At 34.6% G+C, this 24,824-nt stretch overlaps 1 protein-coding gene across 1 annotated transcript in view; it reads right to left on the reverse strand.

Moving 5' to 3' along the window:
* Positions 1-15,444: 15,444 nt before the first annotated feature.
* Positions 15,445-24,824, reverse strand: part of LOC136030863 (putative hydroxypyruvate isomerase) — a 28,517-nt gene continuing 19,137 nt past the window's right edge. The window contains exons 4-5 of the mRNA XM_065709923.1: positions 24,405-24,524; positions 15,445-16,141 (exon numbers count right to left, since the gene is read on the reverse strand). Coding sequence (XP_065565995.1) covers positions 15,945-16,141; positions 24,405-24,524 — 317 coding nt within the window. The 3' untranslated portion in view covers positions 15,445-15,944. The remainder of the gene's footprint in view (positions 16,142-24,404; positions 24,525-24,824) is intronic.

Consider the following 24,824-nt stretch of genomic DNA (forward strand, 5'->3'; position numbering starts at 1 on the left):
TTTGTTGTGTTGTGAGAAAGTTAGCTTGGACCTGTGCCAATATTTTAGAGAAATTACAATTTATTCTTAATAGTAGAAAGGGTTATATTTGAGAACTACGTCTCTGTGAAACTGGATGCAAACTGCGAACCGACGAAGCTAAGACAGTCAGTACTACTTTTTAAAACGTTTTATTGGCTTGTTCATATGTCAAAATATTTTAATAAAAAATAGAGTTTAATATAGAGTAAAAATAGAGGTCAAAATAGAGTTTTCAACCAATCCAAAAAAAACCTCCGCATAGAGACCCTGTGAGGCTTAGTATTTAATATACTACATTTAAACACTGGTTTATGAGCATGGCAGATGGCTGTTTGAACAAGTTCAATCCGTTACCTCAAGCGTCAAATCACTGTTAAATTGTCATAGAAGCAACGCTTTACTAAATTCCTAGAACAGATAGAAAGTAATTCAATCGACCAATCAATGTATTGCACTAAATCAAAGTAGAGAGCAAAATAAACAACTTAAGGAGGATTTCAAACAGTTCGTGGTAACGAACTGTAGTAAGAAGTAACCCGGCTCAATAGTAGACGAAACTTTTTTTTAAATTAGATAATAACTCTAATAAAGATTGAGAAGATAGGTTTATATACAAAGTCCATGTAAGAGTTTCTGAAGTGAATATCTAAGACGTAAATAAACCTTATATTTCTCATTTCGGGTGTTTCCAGCAAGGTGGGATGAGGGATGAGTTTTGGCTTCAGACAGCTGAATGGGGTGACACTTTCGGAACTATAATGGCAGAAAGCACATATAATTATTACATATATTAAAATGAAGCCTATAAAACCTAGATAGTTTTGCACAGTAAGGTCAAATAATTTGACCTTACTTTCAACTCATGAGAGTCTTTTAACCGTACTTTGAATTGGCTTATACCATTTGCTGCGTTTCAACCTTTTCAGAAGATTTAGAACATGCTTGCAATTTATTTCCCCAAATGTGTTTGGCTCATATCAATCTGATGCTAGTGATATTCGAATATGTTCTTGAAAGTAAAAATTTCTGCAACTTACACAAATTATTCCAGCTATTTACATGTTTTTTTTATTGCGAATTAAATCTCTACTTTTTAATGATTTAAGAATTGTTGATGATTGATTTGACGTACGCTGTACATGAAGACATTTTCGTGCTAATGTTCTTTTTTAAACATATCAAATACTACGTGTCCACAAATCCTGTTGAAGGAGGGGCCTCTGCTTATAGCAGTGGTTTTCAAACTGCATTTTACCAGGACTCACTTAAAAAATTTTTATCTTATTTACAAACAAGGAAAACAGGATTTCATTTCGGTTTCATTTCACCTAATGTAGAAAGTCCCCTTTTGTATAAATAAAATTTGGTGAACAGTATCAATGCTCTTTAAGCTTTCTTTGACAAGATATTATATTTATTTTAATATCTAGCCGAAATAGAATTAGAGGTAGGCCTGCCCTCTAAAAATTCTGTTTAAATAATTATCCTAAGCTAACTAAATCAAGTTTTGTTTCTAATTACTTCCTTATTTAAATTCATCATCTTCTTCGTGGTTATATGGATCCTGTATTCACACATAATTTTTAAAATCAAGATCATGAAAATAATTTGACAAATTTATTAACATTGTATCCAAGTGTTCAATAAATGTTGCTTCTATGTTATCTTGGATACACAAACTTATTTTTTTCCAAATTTGCCTTACAGAGCTCTATTGTTTTTATGAATGCTTTCACACTGTCTTTTTGTATCATCAGATGCATTTGATGATGCTTCAGATGCTTTCTCTTTGTATCATCAGATATTATTAGATCATGTTAATAAATATGTCAAATTATGTTCATGATATTGATTTTACAAAATATGTGTGAATACAGGATCCATTTACCGACGAAGAAGATGATGAATTTAAACAAGGAAGTAAATAGAAACAAAACTTGATTTAGTTAGCTTAGGATAATTATTTAAGTAATATGTTTTCATAAGTTTCTACATTGGTAATTAAGTTTTTATATTTTTATACTAGATTTGGTGCGGATCCTACTGGATTTAGCTTTACCAGGAATGACTTTGTAAAAAAAAATATCTTCAGTTACATTATTTGCTTCTTCAAAGCAAAGGAAAACTTTCAATTAAATATGTGGTCTTAGCGACATTAGTTCCTTCTTCTACTTGTAATGTAGAATATGAAGGAAGGGTTAAGATATTTAGTGCAACTATGGGGTTTTAATTTCATTTGATCTTTTGTCCATCCTTGCTAGTGTTCGCACCTCCTTTTAGACTAGTCCGTGACTCCTCAGGGAGGTGTGCCTCCCTGTTTAGAAAACGCTGGCTTATAGTAACAAAAATTCGAAATAACTGGAACTTGATATTAATTCATAAATTAAAAAGAATATGGTTTTGCCGTGTCCCCAAGAATCCAAAATTCAGTTAATTTTAGAATACCACGTAAAAGTACTCGACGCATAAAAATTTTCATAAACTTTCAAAAAGTGGACAAAAACAAGGAACAACTTTGACTAGAATTGTGCTGTCTATTTCATCACTTCCAAGAGACTTAATCAGACTTTTTCCAAGATGACCCTGTTTAGTTTTTCTGCCAGGGGATAATATAATGAATTAAGGGTCGTCAAATAACTAAAGGGGCTCATTCTAAGGGGAATTAAGTATAATATTAAGAATTAAGTTCTGAAGACGGCCCTTGGACATAGGGCCGAAGAATTGAATTCTAGTGTCTGGGAAAAAGTCTTATATTGTTTCTAAGTTGCGTTTGCCTGGTTTGGTTACATGGGGAGGGAGATTACTGCCGAGACGGATTGATGATCTGAAAAATTATGATTTTTTGTGGAGCTGAATCCTGATTCCCATTTTGTATAGACTCCTGAATACCGAGTCATACTAAACCACACCATACTATTAAAAAAAACTTTCCGTATTTGATTTTTTTTTCAAAGAGTTTATTCATTTTTCTTTTCATATATAAATCCTTATTTACGTCAGTTGTTTAAAAAGAGCTTTGTTTTGGGCTTAATTAAAATAAGAATTAAAAAATAGGAGGTAAATAATCTTTACAAGCAGGTTTCCTTTCAAACTTTCTCGTTTTAGTTGAGGCTTCTGCGTCATGAAATTTTGGTGTTCGTTTCCTTGGCCCGAAAGTTTGAATCATTGGCCCAAAATTCTAAATCAAATTAGTGTAAACAATGGAATATATTTATGCGCAATAAGAATCAATTTAATCATAGTTTTTTTCGAAATTTAGGGGAAACATATTTTTTAATCCGCTTTGGGGTAACAAGAATAAATACAGCCCCTAAGTTTTCAGCAACCTGACACCTTTTCTGTCGCCTTATCTGACATTTAAAGACCTAACTGAAATTCCAAATAAACTAATCTGAGTAAACACTTGTTGGTCAAGTTTAAGGTGTGATTTATAAATGCATTTCATCTTGAAAATATGTCACTAAGGTTTTTTAGCCTTGTCTATATACCTCATAAGTTAGAAACATATCAGAGAGAACATAATGAACACACTTCCGGGCATTACAAGTTGATGCATTAAAAAAAATTCAAACTTTTTTTTGTATAGTGGTCGCTAGATAAAGAAACTCCTGAATATTATTTTCAAACTGATTGAAGGGACGAAACACAAGGCAAATTGGAACGAACGGATAATAAAATTAATGATAAGACTAAACATAAAAATAACATATACTATTATAGATAAATAGAAGGATATTGAAAATAGCAGGAAAAATGAATAATCAAATTAGAATGAACTGAAACTACACCAAAAAGAAGTGAGGAAGTTTCCCAAACTTTCCAAAGGCTAGAGCGTCCTTAGTATTTTACTTAAAACAAATTTATTATTTAAAAAATGTCTTTTAAGAACCAAATAAGTTCATCACAAAAAGGTAAAAAACTATATTAAACCAAAGAATACCAAAGAATATATTAAACCAAAAAAAAATCAAATAATACTTCAAGTATAAAACAACCATAAATCACTATTAGTAAAAATATAAGACCCATAGTAAAGAAAATTTACAATGATAGCCAAATCAAACCCAAAACAAACTGAAATAACGACAAACAGGAAAAACCAGGTGCGTTTTCAGTAAAACTTAGATGAGTTTTTGGTCTTTAGAAGGCCAGAACCTATGAGGGGGGCTATCCTTAGAACTCTTTGTAGTAATTGCTGTTCGGTTTACGCTTGACTTGGTTAAATATCGTAATTTCTCGTTTTTTTTTGTTTTTGTAAGCTTGCTAATTGTGTAGCTCATTCCTCTAGTGTAGCTCTCGACTGATGTTACTCTTCACTTTTCTTTGGAAAATTTGTATTCTTGAAGGAGATTTATTAATTGGTGTTTATGTGACTTAATTAATATATTCTTTTTATTGGTTAATATAGGATAATATTTCCTATTTTTTTCCGTTTTCATCACAAAAACTGAGATTTTGGCTTTATATTTATGTTTTGGACAAAATTTCAAATTTTAGAAATAGTTGTGCCTTTGTGCATAAATATAGTGCATAACATTCAAATAAGTATTAATAGTAGTAGTAGCGGTAGTAGTAGTATTAGTAGTAGTAGCAGTAGTACTAGTAGTAGTAATAGTAGTAGTAGTAGTAGTAGTAGTAGTAGTAGTAGTAGTAGTAGTAGTAGTAGTAGTAGTAGTAGTAGTAGTAGTAGTAGTAGTAGTAGTAGTAGTAGTAGTAGTAGTAGTAGTAGTAGTAGTAGTAGTAGTAGTAGTAGTAGTAGTAGTAGTAGTAGTAGTAGTAGTAGTAGTTGTAAAAGAAGGAAGAGGAGGAGGATGTTTAGTAGTAGTTGTGGTAGCAGCAGCTATAGTAATGTTAGCCCTCAGAGTTTCAACTTAGCACCCTTAGCCTTTCTTGAAACACGTTGATATGTCCTACTGTCGATCTGTATGCAAATAGTGCCTTCTGGTTTAGTTTTGTATACCCCTTAGCAATCCCAGAAAGTTTCAGCTCAATACCCTTAGCCGTTCCTGATATAGAACGAGTCCATCCAAAATCGAGCAGAAATTAATATCAGCAATGAATCAGCAATTTTGATGATTACTGTGATTTTCTTTTATGGTTGTTACTGTTGTTGGTTGTTTTGGTGGTTTTTTGACAACAAAAATTACATTGTTTGAACTAAAAATTGCTTCGATAAAATTTATATGTATTCATGTTGCTTAAAGGGTTTGAAAAGGAGGAAAGGGAGGGGCTAGGTAGACCAAGTCTTTTTTGTAAACCTAGGGTATCTTTGAAAAATTATTTCTTGTTGCTTTCTACTTGGCGTTATGGCGAATAAAAAACATACTGCTCGACATTCAGGACGTTTTTAAAAAGCATAATTGTCTATCAATCCTTGATAAGGGTTAATGACGGTAGCCCTACTCTTGATTTTCGTGGTATCTATTTGTTTAATATTTTGCTTAAATATTAATTTCAATTCCTGATCATTTAACACTCATTTATCCATCTGTTATCCTTACTATTATATATTTTAATTTGATTAGTTTTGGGTTTCATCTTTCCACTTACAGTTGTTTCTGTTCGTTTGAAGATGAAATTATAAAATTATTATTTATATATGTCTTTTGATCTAACTTACCTCTTTGATATTCTCTGAAAAACTCCTTTTTTGAAATTTTTTTTTAATTATTTTCAAGGCAAAATGTTCATTAGTATTATAACTGTTTTTAAAAGAATTTCGAATCTGAGTTTTGGCTGTACAGCGTTATACTTTTCGGTTCATCGAAAAATTGCGTTCCACAGGCCAAAATGCTATACTACGCCACAATCTCATTTTTAAACAGTTCGTGGTAATGACTGTAGTAAGGAGCAATCCGGCTCAATACTAAACAAAACTTTAAAAAATGGGATTTTGATACTAATAGATACCTCAAAAGAATTGGATTTGTATACTGATTTCAAATATATAAATTTCATCAAATTTAGTGTTACTTATCAAAAGTTACGAGCCTGAGAAAATTTGCCTTATTTTGGAAAATTGGGCAAAATACCCTCTAAAAGTCATAGAATCTTAACGAAAATCACACCATCGCATTCAGTGTATTAGAGAACCGATTAGCAAAAATTTCCAAGCTCTTATCTACAAAAATGTGGAATTTCGTATTTTTTGCCAGAAGACCAATCACAAGCGCGTGTTTATTTGTTTTTTGTTTTGTTTTTTCCAGGGTGACCGTATCGATCCAGTGGTCCTAGAATGTTGCAAGAGGGTTCATTCTAACGGGAATTAAAAGTTCTAGCGTATTTTTTAAGTGACTAGAAATATTGTAGGGCACCTAGACCCCCTCCCACGCTCATTTTTACCCAAAGTCAACGGGTCGAAATTCTGAGATAGCCATTTTGTTCAACATAGTCGAAAAACTATGTCTTTGGGGTCAACTTACTCCCTCACGGTCCCCGGGCGAGGGGCTACAAGTTACAAACTTTGACAGTGTCAAAGTTTATATAGTAATGGTTATTGAGAAGTGTACAGAATTGGAACAAAATTTAAGCTTTAGTGTAAAGATCAAGGTATTATAGAAGGGGAAACTCCTACATATGCGTAATAAAATATACGATTATAGAAGTTCGTTATGAAGATTAATTTGGATGTTACGCATATTTTTTTATTAATAAAAACATTCGTAAGAAATTAAAAGTTCTAGTTGCCTTTTTGAGTAGCCAAAAGATTGAAAGGCAACTAAGCCTCCTCCCTCACACTTTTTTTCTCAAAATAGTCCGATCAAAACTAAAAAAAAAAGCCATTTAGCCAAAAAAGAAATACAAATTTTGTTTTTGAGTATTCATGTGCGAAGAGCCAAAATCAAAACACGCTTTAATTCAAAAACGTTCAGAAACTAATTAAGAAAACAAGATTTTTAACTGAAAGAAAGGAGTGACGTTAAAACTTAAAACGAACAGAAATTGCTCCGTATATGAAAAGGGCTGTTCCCTTCTCAACGCCCCAGTTTTCACTCTAAAGTTTTTCACTGTTTTATACAGTAAATTTTAGAGAAAGAGTCAAACTTTAGCGCAAAGAGCGAAATAGTTTAGGAAATATTTACGAGTTTCGTTTCCTATTGAGCCGGGTCGCTCCTTACTATAGTTTATTACCACGAATTGTTTGATTGCAAATATATGAGCTTCATCAAGTTTAACACTACTCGTCAAAAGTTAGTAGCTTGAGAACTTTTGACAGATTTTCGAAAAAGGGGGGAGACACCATACTTATACACAAAGAATCTTAATGAAAATCAAACCATCTATTCAGTGTATCAGCAACTCCTACTGCACAAGTTTCAAGTTCCAAAATATGACAATGCAATATTTTGCATTTTTTGCTAGAAAAAGAAAAAGGATGCGTATATGTTTGTTTTTGTTGTGGTATTTTTTTTCGTTTTTCCCAATGGTAATCATATCGAAAAATAGTCCTAGTAGGTTGGGAAAAGGTGCATTCGAATAGAAATTAAAACCTCTAGTAGCCTTTTTGAGTGACCTAAAAGTTTGGGGAGCAACTAACCCACCTCCCACGCTCCTTTTTTCCCAAAATTGACTGATCAAAATTGAGATATTCATTTTACTCAGCATAGCTAAAAGATCCAATAAGTATCCCTTTAGAGGTAACTTGGCCCAACCCTTCAGAGCCCATGGGGAGAATCCTGTCAGTTATGAAAACTACCCATTGTTTACAATTAATATTTATTTTTGGGTAGTATACAGATATTTTTCAGGGGATTTTGTGCTAGGGGTGGGTTTTCAGGGAAAGATTCTCCTAGGGAGGAATATTTCTGGGGAAGGGAGTTACAGGTGAAAATTGACACTGAAGGGATTCGTTTGGATTCCTACACGTGATTATTTTTATTTGTCTTACTTTATCTTTTCCAGCACAAATTTTGCATGTGGAGATGTTCAGGGGAATTTTTCAAGGGCTCTTTCGAGTGTGTTTGGATTTTCAGAAAACACTCTCACGGAAGGGGGTATTTCCGGAGTGACCGGGAAAATGATTAGACATTAAAGTCTTTTTTAAATGAAAGTATGCTAAGGAAAATTTTTTCAGTGAATTGTCCACAAGAAATTTTACGAGGGAGATTTCAGCGAGGAGGGAATTCATTCGAAAGGAATTTTACTATGACGAGTTTTATTTTACGTGGGAGTAATTTTTCATGGAGGAATTTCTCGGGGAGAAGGGAATTTTTTCAATGGAGGATGAGCCAGATTTACTGTTATTAATTTGAAAATCGATCAGAAATACTAAAAACCCTAAAACTAAAACCGAGAAATACCCTAAAACTAAAAACGAACAGAAATGATTCTGAATATGAAGGAATTTCGCCTCATCTCAATACCTTGCTTTTCACGCTAAAGGTTGACTATTTGTCCCAATGTTTCAACAACGGCTCCTCCAACACAAGAGCCTATTAATTAGAATAGAAAGTTCTTTATGTGCTAAGAAGAAGGGTACTAACAAAAATAGACCTAATAATTTCTATTTGTCTTAAGTTTTGATGGTGCTCCTTACTTTCAGTTGAAAAAATAATTTTTTTTTATTTTATGCCTTATGAATTTTAAAATGATGCAAGGAAATCCGGCTCTTCCTCCATGGAAAATTCCTTCCCCCGCGAAAAATCCCTCCATTGAAAATTCTTTTCATATTTAATATCCTACCCCCTCCTTGTCACGGCAAATTCCCCAGACAATTCTTTTTTCACGGAAAATTAGCCCTTCCTCCACCAAAAATTCATTGGGGATGATTACGGCTGAAAAAATTTCCTTAGCACAATTTCATTTAAAAAAAGATTATGATTTCTGATTGTTTTTCAAATTATGCTGGAAACCTCTCCCCTCCGTGGATTTTTCCTAGCAAATATGCCCCCTCCCCCACAGAAAATTGCCGATGGTGAATTTATCCCGCAAAACCACCTCCTTGAAGAATTTTTCTTGGGAAAAATACCACCCTCCACTGGAAGAGTCCCTAAACAATACCAATTCAGTAACTCTTTCATACATTTCCACTTAATATCGTGACATGTACAATTAAATGGGCAAAGAGATAGTAAGCAAATAAAAAGAATTTCGCACAGGAATTTTGGAAAATTCCCCATGTAAAAAAATCAGAAAGTCAAACCCTTAAGAACTTCTGTCCCCCTGGTAATCTATCCAGCATAAAATCCATCCCCCCCCCACAAAATAATTGTCTGTGTGCTTCCCAAAAACAAACACTATACGGAAAAACTGGGCAAATTCCGTGCCGTTATGCCTAAACATGTTCAGTCCTTTTTTTTGCAAAATGGGGCTATGATTACCATCTAAAATATTTTTTTTCTACCTCGATTGGTCTATTCGATACGAGTTTTAGTCTATTAATGTCGAAGCTAGAGATTTTACAATTACGTACCTAGTCCCATTTTAGTCAGTTGTAATTAGGCATACACGAATCAGGCCCATGTAAACTGAATTTCCTGGATAAACAAAAAAACAATTCAACGCAACGACTTTAAAATTTTTCTGGAGGAGGGGGGGCTAATCCACTAAACAATATTATTGCAAAACGAGCACGTTTATTCATTGTGGGGTCTTAAACAATTTGGTAGTGTAGTAAGCTGCATTCTTGGTTGGACAAAGGTGGGAGCAATATGAGAGAGCTTGTTTGAAGGATTCGCATTAATATACTTGTAGAAAAAGTCATCGACGCTACCTAAAAACTTTCATTTAGAGGCTGGGGCGAGTAATGTGTAAAGGCACAGCCCGCCCTGTTTACCCTATTCTAGATCTTTTAAGGTGGTGCTAACAGCGTTTTGAGGCACCAGCACATGGTGGGTATCCCTATTCAGCTGTGGGTCTGATAAAGGACTTGTAAAGTGGTGTTATTGAACTAGATGGAAAAAGATTCTTGCAGCGAAGCGTAGCTCCTAGTTCTCATGCGCAAGAGAACTCCAATGATGATCGGTGGGAAAGTAAATCCCCAGTAGACGAAGCTCATCGACTCTCTTTAGAGTTCCATTTTTTAAAATGAATCTGGGCCTTTTCTGCAGGGTTGGAACTGTCTGGAAGATTTTTTGATGGGGGGATGGGGAAGGAGAAATTCTCCATGAGGCAATTTTCCGAGGGATAAACTCTCCATGGGAAATTTCTTTTTGGGAGTAACTTTCACGGAGAGCCCTGCTAAAAAGTTATCCTGAACATTTCCCCCGGAACATTTCCACAAGTAAAGCTTGGTCAGCAAAGAGAAAGTAAGACAAAAAAAATCGTATAGGAATTCTGGAAAATTTCCAAGCGTAAGATTTCCCCTGGAAAGTTTATCCCCGGAAACTCTCCGTCCCATGGAAAATTTTCACCGTGGAAAATACCTCCATCCCCTGGGAAATGAGCCCCTGAGCTGGTGGGGTGGGTCATTTAATCCTCAAAGGTATTGAAGTTTTCAATATTTTTGAACGATATGGCTATCTTAAAGTTTTGATCGGACGACTTAGGAGAAAAAAGGGGCGTAGGAGGGGAGCTAGTAGCCGTCAATATTATTGGAAACTTGAAAAGGGCACTTAAGGATTTTAATTTTGGTTAGAATGTTCCCTTTCTAATTATTCTAGGGCCATTGAGTCTATACGATGGCCCCTGAGGAAAAAAACAATACTAAGAATAGGATCGACAATCAAATATTTACTCATAAGAAAACAATTCAGTAGAATGGCAAAAGCGAGGATTGTCACACGCACATATACTAATATGGTTATTTGATAAAATTGCTTCTACTGAACGATGTGATTTCCGCTGAAATACCTGATGTAGATGTCGATAGGAGCTTACATGACATTGTGGTAAAAAGTATAATACATGGACCTTGCGGTGAACTGAATGAAAAATCACCATGCACGGACAGAGGAAGGTGCACAAAGCAATATCCTCGACTTTTAGTACCTAACACAATTACCAGCAATGATGGAGGCCCTGTATATAGAAGAATGACTACCGAAGATGGCGGAAAATCAGCAATCATAAAGTCACGTAACCGTTACATCAAAGTAGATAACCAGTGGGTCGTTCCATATTCACCTTTATTAACGAAATCATACAATGCGCACATAAACCTGGAATATTGTAATTCCGTAAAGACAATCAGATACTTATGTAAATTTGTTATCAAGGCAGCGGCATGGTAGTTGTTGCCTTGAAGTCGGAAATCAGTGATATCGACGAAGTCGTACAATATCAGGCAGGGAGATGCATAAGCAGTAATGAAGCTGTGTAGCGAATTCTTTCATTTCCGATGCATGAACGAAGTCCAGCTGTTTTTCACTTAGCGGTACATTTACAGAATGGTAAACGTGTTTTTTTTTAATCCAACGTGTAAAAAAGAACCCCGAATCCACTGGATACAATTTTAACTGCTTTCTTCGCATTGTGTCAGAATGATTCTTTTGCAAAAAAAACTGCTGTATTCTAAAGTGCCTACATATTACACGTGGAATGCTAATAAAAAGTCATTTAAACGTCAAAAACGGGGTAAGTCAGTTGACGGCCAGCCTAAAATCTTCAAAGAAGAACCAAGACCATTCACCACAATCAAGATGAATTCTTCTTTCTCCGCCTGCTTCTGTCTAATGTACCAAGCCCAACGTCCTTTGAGCATTTCAGGACTGTAAACGGGACTATACATGACACTCATCGTAGTGCATGCCAAGCTCTGAATTTATTGGAGAACGACCAACACTGGGATAATTGCATCAATGACGCATGCGAAAAGTCAACTCCAAGTCAAATTCGTGCATTGTTTGGAATCATATTGACAACTTGCTCTCCTTCATGTCCTACAGAGTTATGGGACAAATACAAATCGTAAATAGACGACGATATACTCCATCGAATACGTCTAGAGAGGTCAGATATGACCTTGGACTTCACAACAGGAATTTATAACTGTACTTTAGTTATGATTGAAAGTTTGTGCTTATCTATGGCGTACACACTTCTCAAGCATTTGGGAATGCCTTCACCTAATCGTATTGCTGCTATTTCTACACATTTCTGCACATTTCTACATATATAACTCCATCGAATACGTCTAGAGAGGTCAGATATGACCTTGGACTTCACAACAGAAATTTATAACTGCACTTTAGTTATGATTGAACGTTTGTGCTTATCTATGGCATGCACACTTCTCAAGCATTTGGGAATGCCTTCACCTAATCGTATTGCTGCTATTTCTACATGTGTACAAATTGGATCGGGAACAAAGTTACAACACGATTGATTTATTGCCGCATGTACAAACAAATACTTCGATGTAAATGTCTGAACAAAAAGGCATTTGTGATCAGATAATGCATTGTGACGATAACCAAATTGGAGAAATCTTCTTCTTGGATGCGCCAGGAGGTACTGGTAAAACGTTTCTAATTAGATTGCTTCTTGCATCAATTCGATCCAAAAATGACATAGCGTTGGCCCTTGCGTCGTCCGGAATAGCCACAACATTGCTGCGTGATGGGAGAACTGCTCATTCCGCTTTGAAATTGCCTCTGAATATGCAATCTACATAAACTCCCACGTGCAACATTTCCAAATCATCTGGGATGGGCAAAATATTGCAACAACGCAAACTTTTTGACGTGTGCAAAATGGCACAAAAAAATCGCTCGGGGCTCTCGAGCGATTATTGCAAGGTAATTCTAAACTCTTTGCCAGCACATTAATATTGCTTACGTGAAATTTCAGGCAAAAATTACCCTTTGTTCCTAGATCGACACCTGTGGATGAAATCAGTGATTGCCTGAAAAACTCTTATTTATGGGCACCCGTATATACATTAAAATTCAAACTATAAATATGCGTGTTCGATTACAAAACGATCACTACGGTGAAACATTTTCAGATCAATTGCTGGCAATTCGAAGCGGAATGATCCCAGTTCACTCAATTTCAGGACGTATACGACTGCCTCCTAAATTCTGTAACTTAGTGACCTCAAAAAATGATTTGGTTGAAAAGGTATTTCCGAATATTCTAACCAATTATAAAAATAGAAAATGGCTAAGTGAACGAGCGACTCTGGCAGCCAAGAACAAAGACTTCCAAAAGATCAACAATATTATTCTGATCAAGAGTAAAGACCAGGCAGTCATTTACAAGTCAGTCGACACAGTTCTGGAATCAAATGAAGTGGTTAACTATCCATCAGAATTTTTAAATTCCCTAGGATGTCCCAGGGTTTCCACCCCATGAGCTACAACTAAAAATAGGCGTACCAATAATACTGTTGCGAAATATTAACCTACCAAAGCTCTGCAATGGCTCGCGACTTGCCGTAAAAAGAACATGGAAAGCGTAATAGAGGCAACAATCTTGACAGGGCCTTCCGAGAGTGAGGCTGTTCTTATTCTTCGCATCCTCATGATTCCAACGGATCTGCCTTTTCAATTTAAAGATTGCAATTCCCAATTCGATTACCATTTGAAATCACCATTAGCAAAGCTCAAGGGCAATCATTAGGAAAATGCGGTATAGATCTTAACACGGATTGTTTTCCCCATGAGCAAATATGTGTTACATGTTCCAGAGTCGGTAGACCGGACAATCTGTTTATATGCACAGACAATGGGACTGCGAAAAATGTTGTATACCCACAAGTTTTACGCAGTTAAATATTAGCACCTTGCAAATGTGTTGCTTTGGGGGGCGGGGGTTAGGCCTACGGCTCAGAGAGAAATTATCAAAAGATAGCGTGTCAATATAATACAAGAGCAATGCGAAACCTGGCTTGCGGCTGAAAGAGAAAGTAAAAAAAGAATGCGTGTCGAGGAATTACCCGAGTATATCAGAGGAAGTACCAGTTGTATATCCGCAAGTTTTACGCAGTTAAAAACTAGCACCTTGCACACGTGTTGCTGGGGCATGTTCCAAAAAAATAAAAATTAAAGAAAAAAAAATAAAAAGAGTAAACAAGTAAAAAAAAAACTAAAAATAAAAAACAAAAGAAAAACTAAAAAAGAAAAAATTAAATTAAAAAACAAGGGATTACAAGAATTCAAAAAGCTTAAAAAAGAAATCCAAAACTTTGAAGCTTAGTAAATATCATTGTTAGAAATTGGACTTGCTTTAATAATCAAAAATGTTTGAAAAAACTGCAATAGAACACAAGGGACAATGAAAATCCATATATAGAAGCTTGCCGCTGGCAGGCTTCAATGAGAATATATATATATATATATATATATATATATATATATATATATATATATATATATATATATATATATATAGATTGGGATCCCTAAGTATCAATTAGCCCCAAAAAAGAAAAACAAATTCTATTAAAATATAAAGAAAATATAAGGTTTACGCCTTAAAAACTTTCCTTCTGTGCTTTTTTGCCAGTAAATTGGAATTTTTACTGCTCAATTAACTATTAGAAATGAGAATCTATGAAGATGAAGTGATCCTTCCAATTCTAGTAATTATGAATTTTCTATCTTCGGTTGTCCATCCTTCACATTGCTGGAGAAGTTACCCGTGTTTTAGAAACTGACGACACAGGTTACATTCACAAAGTTGATCGCTACAAAATCACCAGAGAAGATGGTGCCAGGGTAATGCCTTATGATCAAAACTAATTACTTACAATTAATATGTAACATTGTCTCTCATTTTTTGTGGCGACTTTTTGGTGTTTGTGTTTTAGTTAGCCTCGTAAATAGACTAACGCTTTGAATTGTTGTATGCTGAAAATGTTGGTCTTTCTTCGAGTAGAAAATGTAAAAACAAGATAAATTTGAGATCAATGGAATTGCATAAATAGTTTTAGGTAAATTGAAATTTTTTCTTAGGAGCAAGAACGGTTAGATGTAAAACTATCAAATATCATACAAGAAGAATTTAGGACACCTTCACCACCTCCACCTCAAACTGGGTGCGAAAGCCGAAACAACACACCTATGACACCCTGCGCTACGTCCTAAAGTGCCTGATTGAGATCTGGATTATTTTTATGTCAAAATATTAAAGTTATTCCTTCAGGAACTGATCCAAAATAATCTCAGTATACAGACTCTATGACGTTCAGCATTTAATTTACAACATTTCAGCACTGGTGCATGAGCGTGGTAGCTGGCCTACCAGCAAACGGTCGTGGACTACAAGAATCAGTAAAATAATTTTTGACTATCTTAGTTTAAATTGAAATCACGCACAGAGACATAATAAAGAAATTTCGATGGATGTTTATTACCATTTAATGATGAAATAAGCGTGCATAACTATTCCCCAGTATAATTTCTATAACTATAAGTAATTAACTGATACTGTAGTTTTTACAAGTCCAACTCCGAGGAGTGTCACCTCATGTGTTGAATCGCTATTATATTATCTTAAATGTTGCCTTCTTACTAAATTTATAGAACACATAAGAAACTATTTAATAGATCAATCAATTTATATCATTAAGTGAAGCACAGGACAAAATGAACAACATAAGGAAAACTTTTAATCTCGGAATCAAAACAAAGCAAGGTCTAGAAAGTACCAGGAAGAGAAAGGTAGGAACAAATATAGAGAGCTAAGGAATAGATAAGGATGTAGAAAGAGTTTAGGAGAGAATAAAAATCAAAATAATTCAATTTATTTAATTTTTTAATTGCATAAAAAGGAATTAAATGAACATTTGGCGGAGAGGACCGTATACCAAGTCAATTCAGTCATTTCTAAAATTATTGCTAAATATTTATTGTTTACATAAATGTTAGAATTTCTTTCTCTGGGGATATCCTGCAAGGTGGAAACTATAGAAACTTTAGACAAGGTGGGATGAGATATGAGTTTTGCCTCGGAAGGCTTAATGTGGTAAAACTTTCTTGATAGTAGTAGGAGGAAGCCTATTTCAGCGGTCCATATGTCAGAAAACTATAGAACTATTTTCAACAAGAAATCAAATCATATCCATAGCCTTCAATCCATGAGAGTCCTTCAACCGTACCTTGGATTGGTTCATATTCTAGGCCTATCCATCTGTTGTATTGCAACTTTTCCAAAAGTTGTAGAATATATTTGTAATCTATTTCTCCAAACGTATTTGGCTCATGTCGGTCAGGTACTTGTGCAATTTGAATATGACCTGGAAAATGAAAATTTATGGAAATAAAACGAATTAATCCAGTTATATACATTTTCTCTTAGCTCTGATTTTTCATCCTTTTTCACTTTTTAAGAATTCTCTATGATAGCATTCTGCCCCGACATACATAAAAACGTTTTTGTGTTAATATTGCTTTACTGTAAAAATATCAAGCAGTTTGTTTAAACAAAGCATATGGAAGGAATGACCCATGCTTATAACAACTTTACACATCTTATGCACTGAAAACTTGTATAAATTTATAAATAAAAAAATTTGACTTTGCAGTGTCCCCATGTATTCAAGATTCATTCAGTTTCAAGTTACCCTTCAAATTAGTTAACGTAAGAACAGGGTTGATGAGAATTACGCATTCTAACTTAAAACTTTCAATTTCCCTATACAGGAGGTCTCGTGTTTGCATATGTTGGACTCAAAGTTTGAAATTTTTCCAAGATGACCTTGTTTGTTTGTTTCCAAAGGATACTGTGCCAAATCAATGGTTGTAAGATATAGGGCTTATTCGAACAAAAAATGAAATTTATATTGCCTTTTTAATCAGCAAAAATAATTGTCAAAAAAATTTTTTGACTCCTTCTGTTTGGCCAATTTTCGACTCGTTTCGAACACAAAAAATATTGACACGAACAATTCGTAGCCAAAGTACTATCTAGAAAATATTCCAATATTGGCAATCTGCTTAGCCTTACAGTTTTAGGTTTCATACGCAACGTAGTGACAGATTTGTCAAAATGTATATTAGCAGTTATAATATTGTATAGGTGTACCTCAGGTACTGAAAGGAAAAGGTGAGGGGTTGTCTGAAGACTAGAAACTGCAATTAGTTTAGAGCCGAATTCTCCATGGCGTCGTGAGACGTCTTTCGGATCAATATTAAAGAAAGTTTACCCTCCCATAAATTAGAAGAAAATATTTTGGTTAGTATATACCATGAATTGAAAAAATCTTGAAAAATGTAAACATAACAGCCGGCAAAATTATCTTTGAATTTTCAGATTCTTTTTACCATAAAAAGAAACAAATAAAAGCCAAGACCAAACAGTTCGTGGTAACGAACTGTAGTAAGGAGCGACCCGATACGATAGTAACCGAAACTCTAAACAATAGAATTTTGACACCAATAGTTACATCAAAAAGATTGTATTTTATGCTGATTTTAAATATATAACTTACATCAAGATTAGCCTTACCTATCAAAAGTTATGAGCCGGAGAAAATTTGCCTCATTTTAGAAAATAGGGAAAAACACACACTAAAAGTCATGCAATTTTAACGAAACTCGCACCATCATATTCAGCGTATCAGAGAACCTGATTGTTGAATTTTCAAGCTCCTATCTACAAAAATGTAGAATTTCTCATTTCTTTTTTTGCCCAAAGACAAATTACGGATGCGTCTTTATTTGTTTGTTTTTTTGTTTGTTTTTTTTTCCCGGGGAAGATCGAATCGACCAAGTGGTCCTAGAATGTCGCAAGATGGCTCATTCTAAAAAAACTCTAGTGCCCTTTTTAAGTGACCAAAAAATTGGAGGGCACCTAGGCCCCCTCCCACGCTAAATTTTTCCTTAAAGTCATCAGATCAAAATTCTGAGATAGCCAATTTATTCACCATAGTCTAAAACCTAATAACTATGTGTTTGGGTACGACTTATTCCCCATAGTCCCCGTGGGGAGGGGTTGCAAGGTACAAACTTTGACCTGTGTTTACATATAGTAATGGTTACTGGAAACAAACGTTTTTAGGGGGACTTTTTTGGTTTAGGATGGAGAGTTGAGATAAGGGGGGGTGCGTGGGAAGATCTTTCCATGGAAAAACTTTTCAATTGGGAAGAGATTTTCAATAAAGGGGGCGCAGGACTTTTTAACATTATTTAAGAAAAAACAATGAAAAAATAAATATCCAAAGTTTTTTCTACTGAAAGTGAGGAGCAGCATTAAAACTTAAAACAAGCAGAAATTAATACGCATATGAGGGGTTTACCTCCTTGTAATACCTTGCTCTTTACGCTAAAGTATTTTTAGTAATTTCAACTATTTATTCTACGGCCTTTGTGATTCGAGGGTCATTCTTAAGGAATTGGGACAGAATTTAAGCTTTAGCGTAAGGAACGAGGTATCGACGAAGGGTGAACCACCTCATATACGCAATAAAAACATACAAGTACAGAAGTCTGTTACGCAAGCTAATTCGTAAGTTACATATACCTTTTACTAATAAAAACTTATTATTTACTAATAAATAACCATTACTATATGTAAGCACTGGTCGAAGTTTGTAACTTGTAGCCCATCCCACAGGGACTGTGGAGGAGTCAGTCGCCCCCAAAGACCCATTTATAAGGTTTTTCAACTACGGTGAATAAAATGGCTATCTCAGAATTTCGATCCGGTAACTTTGAGAAAATAATTGGCATGGAGGGGCCCTAGGTGCCCTCCAATTTTTTTGGTCTCGCAAGATTCTAGAGCCACTGGGTCGATACGATCACCCCTGGGAAAAAAAACAAGCAAACAAATAAACATGCATCCGTGATCTGTATGCTGGCAAAAAATGTGAAATTCCACATTTTTATAGATAGGAGCTTGACACTTCTACAATAAGGTTCTCTAATACGCTGAATATGATGGTGTGATCTTTTTTTTAAATTGTAAGAACTTTAGGGGGTGTTTACCCCTATTTTTGAAAATGAGGCAAATTTCCTCAGGCTCTTAACTTTTGATGGGTATAACTAATATTAAGGTAATTTATATATTTGAATTCAGCATTAAAATGCGATTTTTTTTATATAACTATTGGTATCAAAATTCCATTTTTTAGAGTTTTGTTTACTTTTGAGCCGGAATGTCACACCCTCAGTCGTTCTAGGGAAATTGCTGAGATGTCTTATTAGCATCTAAAATACACACAGTGCTATCTGAGTTAATTTAATGAATCATTCAGTTTTTAGCATAGTGGGCAAACTAGATAACTATGGGGGGTCGACCTAACCAAAAACCCTTGAGAAGTAGCTGCTAGATTGTTCAACTATGCTAAAAAAAATATAGCTGTCTTAAAATTTGATTTGAAGTATTTGAAAAATTATGGGCTAAATAGGAGGGCTCACTACCCTCCAATCACTTCAGACTCTTAAAAAGCGAACTAGAATATTTTAAAATGATTTATAATATCATTGATATTTTATTCCTTTAAAATATCAATGATATTACTAGCTAAGATAGAGCAGCACTTCCCATGATATTACTGATATGCCCTTTTAACACCTGCATGCAAATAGTTTTTTCGTTTGTTGAAACTCCCCCTAGATGCTCCCTAAGAAATTCAATTTGATGCCCTTAGCGTCATTAGAGACAGAAAACTTAGACTTAGCATTAAAAATATACATATCGTGTGTTCTGGCTAGTTAACATTCCGCCACAATTTACCCTGAAAGGTCTAATTTAATAATGTAAGCCTTTATTGATATATTGCTTTGTCATCGTTTTGTCAATCTAAATTATCAAAGTTCGTTTTGTATCAGTTCTTTATGCGCCTAAGTATCCCTTGAAAACTTCACCTCAATACCCTTAGCTTGTGTAGTAGCAATAATTGTAGTAGCAATAGTAGCAACAGTTGTAGTATGCACATAGCAGCTTTGCTTTTTTTACATCCCCTTAACAGACGATGAAATTTTCAACTTATTACCATCAACTTTTCCTGTAGCATTGCTGATACTTCCTCTTTACAGCCTATGTGGAGTTAGTGTGTTTCGATTTAATTCAATACAGTTTCAATACTACCAAAAGTTTTCATCTAAATACCCTACCTTTAGTAGCAGTAGTTATAGTTGTAATAATAATAGTAGCAGTAGTATAATGATGAAAATATTGTCTTTTGTTTAGTCATCCGCTACGAGAAGCTTTGTAAGTTTTAATTTCACACACAAAACTGTTCTTACGATACTGCTGATATGCTCTTTTAACAAACTATATAAGGATGGTGCATTTTGATTTTTAACCTTCCTCTCTAAAACCTCTCAGAAAATGTCACCCTCAAAGCCTTAAGGTAAAGTTGTAATAGTAGTTATAATATATTCGGTATGCCCTTTTGATATGGTTCACATTCATATACTTCTTGAAACATTCATCTTAATGCTATTAGCCTTACAAGTAGTTGCAATAGAAGTAGTAGTTGAATCAATAGAAATGGTAGTATTGGAGCTAGTAAATGTAGCAGCGATAGTAGTATTAGTAGTAGTGTGCACTTATTGCCTTTTGGTCATTTGATCTTCCCGTTTAGGCATTCTCTGATATTTCTAACTCAACAAACCAATTCGTAAAATATATCCGTTTGATAATCTAAATGCACACGGTGTCTTTTAATAGTTTGAATTTTCATCAATATTCGCTCAAATTATACCTTCATAGACTTAGCCTTATTAGTGCTACTATCACATTAGTTGCGTTGGTAGTCGGAGAAGTAGCTGAAGAGCTAGTTTTGTATTAGCAGACGTAGTAGCAGTAGAAGCAGAAGTATTAATAGTGGTAGTAGCATGTACATCTTGCTTTTGGTCAGTTGATCATCCCTTTCATGATGCCCCAGAAGGTTTAACTTGAGGTGGTAAGCTGTTCCAAAAATTCTGCTGATGTGCACTTTTGACCATCTTTTGACACCCTTTTCATCTTAATACACTAAACCCTTGAAAATTGTTGGAACTGAAGCAGTAGTTGGATTACTTTAGTAGCAGTAGTAGCATGAGTAAAATAGCAATGATAGTAGTGTTAGCACTGGCATGCATATATCTCCTTTTTGTCAATTGATCTTTCCCTTTAAGTAACCCCTGAAAGTTCCAAGTTAATATCCATAGTCCTTCTTAAGATGTGCCCTTTTGACAATCTGCATATAAATTGTGTTTTTTGATTTATTTCAAATTTCCCCTCAATATTTTGTCAAAATTTCATCTTCATACGCGTTTCCATGGTAGTAATGGTGGTAGTAGGGACAGTAGTAGCAATAATAGTGTATTATTATTAGTAGTAGTAATAGTAGTAGCAGCAGTATTCATAGCAGTAGTAGCAGGTACATTTTGCGATTTGGTCAACTGAACATCCCACTCATGGTGCCCCTGAAGTTATTCTTTTGATACGATAAGCCATTCCAAAAATATTGCTGATACGCCCGTAATTGAATTGAAATGATAATATTATTCAAAAGAAACCAGGAATTTGAACTTAATTTTGCAGATTGACCAGGGCCAAACTAAGGTCCACCCCTACAGAAGATTCTTTTAGTTGTTAAAATATTATGTTTTTAGTCTACATTGAGACTCCGTTTAGGGAGTATGTCTTCAGAGCATATAGATGGGTGTTTAAGCCAACTTCAGAAGAATACATGTAGGCTATTTTCAACAACCACATAGATTATTTTTTCCAGACATCCAGACAGGGTAGGATAAGAGTTCGTGAGAAATACTGTCATTATCGGCAGGGGGTCCATTTACCCTCTAAAGAGATAGCTAGAGATATTGGTGGTGACCCAGGTTGTGGCACCCATGGCCAGAAGTGGCCGTTTGACCGTTCAATCAGTTACGATACCCTAGAATAGGGTATACAGTAATAGGGTACCCTACATTTACACTATGGTAGTGGGGTCCATGAGGCTTTCCACGCCAATGCTTACCATTTCTTGAAAGTCCTAAATTAATGTATTCAGTCACTCCCGAGTTACGCCTTTTTAACTACCAAATTACACATAACATGTTTTGATTTAGTTCAGCATTTCCATCAACACTCCCTGGAAGACTCACCTTAATACCGTCCATATTTTGTAAAAGTAGAGGTCAAACAAGCATAACTTTTCTCAATAGCATACTATGTGTAAATAATGAATAAATTGCCTAACTTGCAGCTTTTGTCCTGAGGTCTCGGAAGGAGGAGGTGTCATCCCCCAATGCTTAGTTACTGAACCTTCCAACAATGCTGAAAAAATAGATGTATCAAAACTTTGTTGGATTTTTTTGGGGGGAATGATGTGCTTCGGGGAGGGAAGGGGGCTGATTATACTCGAATAGCTTTTTACTTTTAAAAACAACACTTTAACTTCTAATTTCAAATAAAATGAGCTCGATTTAAAACTTATACGACCACAAATTCCATAAAAACCTTATATTCTACCAGGGCATAGCTTACAGCCCTCGCTCCAGGGCTCTAGGAGTTTTGTCAACCCTGGAGGCATTGTTGTATGTTCTCTGGACTATTTCGAACCAAATGGCTATCCCATAATATCAATCAGATACGTTTGATGAAAAGAGGGGTAGTTGCTCTCCAACACTTGTGACTCTAAAAAGAGAACTAGAACTTCCAATTTTCAACCAAATGAGTCGCTTCTTAAGTTCATACAAGTATTCAATCCATGAGAACCTGAAATGTCCCCGGGGCATTACTTACAACCCTTGTCCTCTGGCTTTTGTGTGCTTGTATCAATCACAAAAGCCTTGTTATATTATCTTTGGACTATTTTGAATAAAATGGCTATCTCAGAATTTTTATTGGATGCATTTTCAGAAAACACGATGTGAGGAGGGAATGATCTGTCCTCTTATTACTTTGACTCTTAAAAAGAGCACTAGAACTTCTGATTACCAATCAAATGAGCCCCCTTCAAAGATACCACCCTTTCTAGAAAAACCTTTAAATTCCCCCAATGCATAACTTACAACCCTCGCTTAGAGGACTTCAGGGGGGAGGATGTAAAAAAGATTTATGGTTTGCCAAAAGTCTGTAAAAATAATGCTCTTCACCCTATTGTGTCAACTATTCATTCACCAGTTCCTAAATTAGGAAAAGGATTGCAACAGCATTTCGTCTACTTTTGGGGACTCAAAGATTTTCTTTAAATAAACAACAACAACTGATGTTGTAAACAAATTAAGTCACAGAGACGTCACAGAGACGTCACAGAGACGTCATACAATGCTCGTCACAAGCTCGTCACAGAGACGACAATACAATGCTCTCCAGTTTTGATGTTGTATCTATGTACACAAAGTATTATATAAAAAAATGCCAATTTATATTAAAAAATAAAATGCAAAAACACTTTGAATCCATACAAGATGTAACTTCAACAAGCATGGACGTCGAAGTCGTTATGAAATTGGTCTCGTTGGTCAGCAAGTATACTTTTTATTTCATTTTTAGAGGAAAATTTTATCAACAGGTCTTCAGTTTACCAGTGGGTGCTCCTCCAAGTCCATTCCTGGCTAATTTATTTTTATTTTTGGATTCTATAGAAATGTCCTCGATTTTGGTATTTTCGTCTGTCTCATTGTTTCTGGGGTAGGTCCATGGATGATGTTTTATGTTTTTGGGAACATGGATTAAAGTCCTTAAATGTGTTTCTTGACCATTTAAACAGGATTGAAAAAACATATAAATTTACACTAGAGCTGAAAAAACAAATAAGGTTACCCTTTTTAGATATTTACCAATGGGTGCACCTCTGAGTCTAATTCTGGCTAATTTCTTTTTGGATTCTGTAGAAATGTCCTATATTTGGTGTTTTCGTCTGTCTCATTGTTTCTGGGGTAGGTCCATGGACGATGTCTTATGTTTTGGGAACATGGATTGGAGTCCTTAAATCTGTATCTTAACCATTTAAACAGAATTGAGAAAATATATAAAATTTACACTAGAGCTAAAAATACAAGAAAGGCTACCCTTTTTAGATATTTATCAACGGGTGCACCTCTGGGTCCAATTCTGGATAATTTTTTTGATTCTATAGAAATATCCCTTAATCAGTATTTTCGTCACAAATTTATGTCGCCATAAAATATTTCTAGTTCATTAATTTTTTTAAAAATATGTAATTCAGTTACTTTTGTGGTTTGATGAAGGTAGCTGCAAGCTGTAAATGTAAGTAGTTGCATGTTATATATTTTATGTTACTCTATTTTAGTTTTATATATTTTTTTTTCTTTATATTCTTAGTTCTAGTTTCTAGTTTCTTTTTTTTTACGCTGAAGACACCTTGTTATATACGGGCGAAATATTCGTTGGATTTATTTTGTTTCTCTTCGCTTTCGATTCCTGGTCATAGACCAACTTGTCGTCTTTAAATTCCTTTCTTTGTTTTTATTTTTGTTTGAATAGCTTCTTTTTTGAAAACGTTTTAAAAATAAATTAATCTGCAACTAGCTCATCAGTATTCCAAAAGTTTATACATAAGAACAATAAGCTAACACAGATGGCACTGCATATTCACTAACCTGTGTACGGCAGCAAACGAACAATATTGTTTGTAAGGTCACCAGTAATTTGCTGAAGATGAAATATATCTAATTGCAACTTGATGTTACTGCTGTTAACGCGTTGAAGTATCGAAAGTGCTGAAATATATATATATATATATATATATATATATATATATATATATATATATATATATATATATATATATATATATATATATATATATATATATATATATATATATGTGACAATAACTAAATTAAACCAAATTAAATTTCGCACTGGAGAAAATCTATGAGGGATTACGGTCGCCTGAAAGTCCACGTAGCTATTTACCTATTACTAATTACTAATTAGTAATAATTAGTAATGAATAATGAGTAATCAACTAATTACTCAATCCTCAACTGCTAATTAAAACTATTATGAATAAACCC

This window comes from Artemia franciscana, chromosome 9, assembly GCF_032884065.1.
Source record: "Artemia franciscana chromosome 9, ASM3288406v1, whole genome shotgun sequence".
NCBI lineage: Eukaryota > Metazoa > Arthropoda > Branchiopoda > Anostraca > Artemiidae > Artemia > Artemia franciscana.